The following is a 7,228-nucleotide window of genomic DNA, read 5'->3' on the forward strand; positions in this document are numbered from 1 at the left end:
ACGCCCGTCCCAGTTCCCTGCTTATTAGCCGCAGATGCGGGCAGAAGCGAAGGGGGCGCCATACTTGTACCAATATGCGGGTGGGACGCAGCTGGTAACGTAGCTCGTAAAAGAACACGGAGTAATCGGGAGCAGTCGTCGCATCCAATGCCGTCGGCGTGATTGCAATATGCTGTAAGGCGATAAGGAGGAGCCAATGGTAGCCATGGCTATGATTTGTGTTTGTTCTCTAGACTTTGTACCTGGCAGAGCCGGGAGAATGCTCGACACAAAAGATAGGAGGCTACTTTGCAGCTCCGCAGTAGCACTTTGTGCTCCGTATTCGAAATGAAGCCGGGTTGTGGAGAATAGAGTAGTAATTGGCCTGGGGTAGTATGTCATAATGCCAAAATAGGAAACGCACACTATTACGGAAAACACCCTTTCGCTGGATGTGCGTGATGAAGGAGCGTACAGTCATCAAGTTATGTGCGGTCTTGTACATCTTGTAGGTGTTTGTAGTTCTGGTTAAGCAGCCTCGAATACATAAGAGTACGGCCACGAGCATTTGTTCATTTCATGCAATAGGCTTTTGTTGGTTAGCGGTAGCTTGACACGGCTTGCAGAAAGCCACGGTTGGACGGCTAGCTTTGAATTCTACTTGTAGTACTTGTCATCTGGCAGAGAATCGGCGACTGGTGCGCCAACGAGGCCACACTAGTGACCCCTTAGATCTGACGGCAATATTGGCTTGATGAAATTGCGCCAGACCCAGAAACACTTGTGTGGAGGGAGTGCTCCGAGGCGACTTTCGCAATCTGCCTCCTCCGATCGGATCTGGGGATCGCACCGAAGGGGGGGCAGCTTTGTTAATTGTCAATTGGAAATAATATTATGTCAGTGCCAATTTGGGAAGCACGACAAAAGTCGGTATAGAAGACGAAGGATGCTGCATGTTGTGGCGCCGCACAGCCTTTTGGAGTACATGCCCCAACACCACCGATGCAGCCGTCTCATCCCGCCTCATTTTCGGCCCCCTTTGCACGCTTATAGACGATTATGATAGTAGTCTGCTCGGCTGAAAAAAATGGCTACTCGAGGGCGCAGTGCGGATCATGGACCGCCGACAAAATCGTACGTTTTATTCGGTCTTGTTTCGAGACGATCCCCGCAGGCTTGCCAGAGCTCAGCTGAAATCTAGCCTTATCTGACTGGTGGCGTCGTGGCTAATTTATGCTGCATTGTCAGCCAAGCCGTGATAGGGCAAAATGTACCAGTACGTTTCTCCATGTCCTGCCTTTCATCACCGATAAGAGCTCTCATAGGCTGGCACACAACCACAGCTGACGCCGAGCCTTTCCTATCACTGGCACAATTTGGCATTGCTTCAGGGAGATGGCATTCCAAGGGATATATTGGCTTCAGCGAGACCGGGAAGAGCGATTGGCGCACCACCAAACAGCGATACGGCTGCTGGGCATTGCAACCATATTTTTATGCCATCATGCAGAGCATCGGAAGGAGTATTGGCGATCGGTAGCAGCTGAACAATGCATAGGCAAGCTCGCAGCTCGAGGGGTGGTATTCCATCGCCAAATCACCAAAAACAGCTTCCCTAGGGCCAACAGGGCCCAAGGAAGCCGTCTATGCAACCATATCTGAGACGCCGGCGTCGTGCAGGGCCTGGAAGCGTCTCTCGACAAAGCAAATCGATGCGAATGGCACGATCAGAGGCACTCGAGGTGCATTGTCGCTTCAATCGTCGGTGTTTGTAAGGTTGAAGTTTTGCGAGCCCTCGAGTTTTCACCGTAACTCTCATTTTTTCCGCATCGGCGTGCCTGGACTCGGCAAGCTGCGGGTACCGCCTGCCTTGGTTGGCCACCTTCTCGTAATAGTCCATACATACGGCAGGTACGGAGCACCACTCTTGGCTCCGTAAAGAGTGCAAGTGCGGACGGCACATGTACTTCGTACGTATTGCTACTACTGCTTGTACCGCTACTCGTGCTCGCAACCCGTGCTCGAATCTGCTCCCTCACATGCATCAACAATTTTTTTTTCTCGGCTCCTCCTTTGCTCCATTCAGCACGTCTGGACCGGGACTCGGGCCACGATTTGCCAATTGGCGGAGCTAGACGGAGTTTAGAATAGGCCAATGGGCTGCAAAAGTCCTTGTAGCTAATCTTGCACAATTGGGTGGAAGGATTCTTCCATGCGAGATATTTCCAAGTAGGCCTTTAGCTTCGTTGATGTTGCGTAAAGGCACCAGGGCCTCGGTCTCTAATTCCTCCATTCTAAACTCCTAGCAACATAGCCCAAGCTGTATGATTAGGGGACGTACTAGGCAGTACTTTGTAACCGCAGTCTGGACTAAAGAGCCAGTGGATTCAGATGCTCCATTGGCGTCCTGTCGCTTCCTAAAATCTAGACGTCATCTAGTAACTAGCTCAGCTTCCACAGTCAATCTCGCCCCTCTAATGGCGTCCAACAAAGAGGCCTTTTTTCTTCCAACAGCCACGCCTCGCGCCTGTCGCTTAGCTGCATCCTGGCGCTCAATTAGAGGCAAAGGCGACATCGCCGAAGCCCGAGAATACTCTGTAGTTACACATTAGACTCTCCGCAGCAGTTGGAGGCTTACTTGTCTAAAGTTGAGCACAACGCCCACGCCTGGCTTGACATGACAAGGAACAGGCTTCAGCATCTTTAGACTCGACTTAACCAGGATTTGCTCTTCCCGAAGCCCCACGCATTTTTTTACGCTACAGTATATGTGGCTACGAAATCGGAATGGCGTTAGTATCCAATAGCTGCCGCTTATACCGTGACCTTTTCGCGTTCATGTTCATCTTTGTATCTGATGGGGGCTTGATCCTTGCGTGTTGCAGTTGGCGCAAGACTATGTAGCACTTGCAAATCTTTGATGTTGCTAAGGAACTGCCTACGAATTATGAGTAGTGCATCCTCCTTTCCCCCGGCATTCCCATAAAGAGGTTAGCATAGCTACTACAAGTACCCAGCAGCAGTATCTTGAACAATCTGACTTGTGTATTACAATACTAGTACGTATATCAATACATACAGTATCTAAACTTATGCTAGATTATAGAATCTCACCCAATCACCCAAAGGTGGGGCTGTCAAAAAGAAAAAAGCCATTTTTTTGCGTCAAGTTAGGAAGTCACCGAAGCTGCCTCTATTCATATATCATCGCTGTAAAGACAGTGTGACCATCATATATAGCAACGTTCACTGCATGGCCTAAATCTCGTAGCATTTTTCACGCTGATCTTGACACTTGTCCTATGCTGCAGGAGTACGCCGAGCTTATAAAATAGCAGCACCAGTAATCAATGCAGCATGCTCAACTTGCCTTTCCGATGCAAGGCCGACGCTTAGCCCCACGCACCTGGGGACGTGATCCGAGATTCCAGTCCAATGGGGCCCCTGGCGTATCGCGCTCTTGCATACATATTGTACATGTCCTAGCCAGAGGCTGCTCCGTAGAGGGGCCAACGCGACGCAGTAGCACATGGTCGCGCCTCGAATCGGCGACCAGCTAATGTAATTGGCAGATGGACATGTCAGTCTGCCTATTATGTACGTGTGTGCGTCAGCGAGGCACCCGCAACAAGCCGGACCCGAACGTATGTATGCACATACATTTATTAGAGGGGCGTTTGCTGCGAACCACACAGTAGTAGGGTTAGTGGTAGAATCTCCGCGATTGGGAGAGAAAGAAATTTTTTGATAAATGAGGGGAGGCAATAACGTTGTGCAGTGGCTTTTTGGCTATGCACGGAGTACATTGGCATACTTACACGTGCTCTCTTCCCGAGAGAGGGCATTCAGGATGAGTCGAAGTGAATTAGCTATCAGTAGCAGAAATCTTACTGCCTCAACCGCAACTGCACACGCACGCACGCACGCACGCACGCACGCACACGCTGGTAATACGGCGCTGATGGCTGATGGCTCACGGCCGACGGAGTGCCGGCCACCGCCGGGCTTTTGGCGCGTGGCTGACGGTGACCCGGCGCTCCGGCTATTCTCTCGGGGTCGCACGCGCGCGACAACCCCGGAGACCGGAGGCGTCTTTTTGCCTCGCGGCTGGGGGTGACGAGTCTGGCTGGCGTTTGCCTCATCGCGTTGCTAGCCATTATCAGAGCGTGTCGTGGCGGCGGCTATTGTCTTTGAGCATGGAGAATGCCTGTGCAGCCTAACATATCTGCCGGGTCCTGCAAGCGACACCCTTGCTACGCATCGTCACCTACCCAGGCATGTTCGCTCGCTGCTAACGCCCTTGCTAGTTGTATTATGGAGTAGTATATGCGCGCATACCTGCAAGTCTTCGTACCTCTGATTCCCGTAAACTTTACCGTCGACCATTGAGTTGGCTACCTAGTACTGCTAATATAACATGAGACCGTCTCACAGCCATTATGCTAGGCAGCAGCCCAGCACTTTGCCTTATCAACCATAGTGCAGATACACCAAAGCCTCGTCAAAAGTCTGTAGCCGAAAAAGAGACTCATCAATGGGCATTTCTACTTTGGGCGCCGGCCGAGGCTACATCAAGCATGCATACATGTACGACGCTATTATTCCTAATCTTCAACAGCGGTGAACGCTGCATATTGCTATACTATTAGTGGCATGGGGGTAGTAGATGACAAGCACGACAGGGTAAAAGCTGTCACGACGCACTGGCATTTCGTGGCACCACAAAGAGAAAAAAATTTATATTGCCTTTTTCACCGCGGAAACCGCAGCTTTTTTTGAATAGTGGAATTTTTGCCTACCAATCGGCAAAAGAAGTTTTTTTTTTCTTCTGTCCTCCACAAGCTTACGGGTCAATATGGATGCTTCGGGAAGACCGCTTTTTTTTTTTTTTTTTTTTTTTACACACCAGCTCCCCACGTAGCAAGCCATTCGGTATGCCATTTTTCCACTTTCCTTATCTGCATGTGTGACGAAGAAGCGAACGGCGCAAAAATGCTCTGCATGTATCCGCAATACTGCCTGATAGGCTTATGGAGATTCGCAATTGAGCATTTTTGGCACATTTCCCAAAGGCAGTGAAACGTTTCTGCCTAATTCAAAGAATAGGTGCTTGTAGTCTGCTGCATCAGCGCAATTCAGATTGTACGAGATTGCTCCAGCGGCGCCGAGATGGAGGCGCGTATGTGACGAATTGCCCTTTTTTCTCATCATTCCTACCCTTCCTTTGTGGCTCATCTTTTGGGGTCCGATCTAAGGGGAACTTGGGTCGGCACCAAGTGCGGAGTAGATACATCGTGCCCGAACAAACTACCTTGGCTAGAGGTATCTACATACAATCTGTGATGTTAGCTTGGGGGTTCAAGGTAGGGCCTCTTAGTAATGCAAGGACAAATGTCTGACGCCTCTTGTTCCCTTCCGCGGAATACTTTGCGTATATGGAGTGGGATGAACAGGTTCCATATAATGAATGACCCGGCAAAGGCGCTTGAAGCTCCGGCGTACGGGAAGCTCTACGTAGTTGATACAAAGTCTTAGACCCGATGGGGCGGATAAAAGGCCCCCATGAGACTAGTCGCCCTGACACACCCAGTCGTTTGCTCGGTGCTTCAGAGAGTTTTGCGTGCCCTTAATCATACAGGTAGATGGGCGTGAATGCCATATAAGAGTGACCTGAAATACATCAATTCAAATATTCCATCACACTCCATGCTCCATCAAAGCTCCATCCAAACTACATCTCACAAAAAGAACAACTTCACTACGTAAGAGGAAAAAAAACGGCGGATTGTAGAGCAAAGCTTCCCCACCGCCTTTAAGCAAACGCCACAAAAAAAACGGAGCAAGGGTTCAATTGCCTTGTTGCCTCTTTGGGAGAGCTCTTCAGCCTCGTTTTCGTCTGACCTTTCCACACACGGAAAGCTTCTAGAACATGAGAATGGCGCTTCCCCACTAATATTCTCTTGCACTGCCGTATTAGTACAACATGCAAAATTTTAGTGCACGCCTTTGTGCTATGAATAGTACCCATTTAAGCATTTAGTGCTGGGCATTATAAGTTTTAATGCGTGGTGTACATGCAAAGTAGCTTTTTTTTCTGCACAGGCAGCAGTTTGTGCACATGCATGCATCATGTAATGTCTGTACGCCCGTCACAAAAGCGCGTTCAAGAGAAAAAGCAAGATTGATGCATGCATATGCAGTCCCGTATTAAATGCTCGGTATCTCTCCGCCAACCCGTCACCCAACGTTCAGCTAAAGAGAGAAAATTTTCAAACAAATTTTCATTCTCCGGACAACGAGCCGCAATATCCACTGCCTCTCAGTTTTTGCAGTTTTTACGATTCCGCTGCAGAGATGTTAGCGCGGCCCAGTGGTTCCCTCTTGTCGTTGGACACAATACGGAGCCACTACTGCTAGTTCCCTGCGATGGGACGACCCACAGGCCCAGCGCCGCTGGGGCACTTCACGCCCCCAAGCCAAAACTACCGGCAGTGAGGGCCTAGAGCAAAATCATCCACCATTTTCTATACCAGAAGCATCACCGCAAGGGTCTCTATCATGAAAAGAGGAGGAAAGAAAAACTTTTCCCCCTCACTTTATATCATTCCACTTTGTAACGGTAGTTGGCCTCCCTACTTACACCACCTGCAGGAGGCTGAGTGCATATGCATGTGTAACAATTGTGTAAAGTGCTTGCATTCACAAAGCTCCCTTTCTACCAACGTAGAGTGCATACATGATGTATTACTTCTATTATCTCTTTTTGCAAAGACAAAGAGCATCTCTACTACATAATAATAGCAGTAATTTCTGTCATATACAATTAGGTGAGGTTTTATAAAGTCGCCAGCAGCTTTATTCAGCCAAGACACTCTAACCATACTAGTAGAAGTTAATTACAGGTAGCTCAGTGCCTGTAGCATCCGGCGTGTTGTACAATGCCTCTAGCAAATTAGTACGCCAGAGGGCGAAAAGATAACCGAAGCTAGCGGCCGAGACAGTTAAAAGAATATTAGGAAGGAAAGAAAATGAACATCAATCACTCTTTTTGTGCGTGAAGTGTTTGATATACAGGGACATCTGATATTAGCGATGATTTCCTTTGAAACGTACATGGTCTCGCGGAACCTGAGGCCCGTCCATCCCTTTAAAGACCTCAGCACAGCCTCGTTCTCTAATTGCTGGTTCGCTACGAAGACATTTTCACGCTCAATCTCAGAACCCGAGTCCAGGGATACGGCTACAGCCG

The 7,228-nt window shown here is 49.1% G+C and overlaps 1 protein-coding gene across 1 annotated transcript; it reads left to right on the forward strand.

The window, feature by feature from the left end:
* The first annotated feature begins 3,620 nt into the window (after window positions 1–3,620).
* GGI43DRAFT_204267 (uncharacterized protein) lies at window positions 3,621–4,257 on the forward strand. The gene has a single exon (XM_083200106.1). It carries the CDS (start codon window positions 3,731–3,733, stop codon window positions 4,094–4,096), a length of 366 nt encoding a protein of 121 aa, XP_083057098.1. The 5' UTR covers window positions 3,621–3,730; the 3' UTR covers window positions 4,097–4,257.
* Window positions 4,258–7,228: the final 2,971 nt, after the last annotated feature.

The sequence above is a fragment of the Trichoderma evansii genome (assembly GCF_050947405.1).
Source record: "Trichoderma evansii strain SZMC 28006 chromosome Unknown GGI43scaffold_23, whole genome shotgun sequence".
Classification (NCBI taxonomy): domain Eukaryota; kingdom Fungi; phylum Ascomycota; class Sordariomycetes; order Hypocreales; family Hypocreaceae; genus Trichoderma; species Trichoderma evansii.

Bases quoted from the DNA above. Each gene is read 5' to 3' on its own strand.
- GGI43DRAFT_204267 (XM_083200106.1), top strand. From the start codon at position 3,731: ATGAGGGGAGGCAATAACGTTGTGCAGTGGCTTTTTGGCTATGCACGG.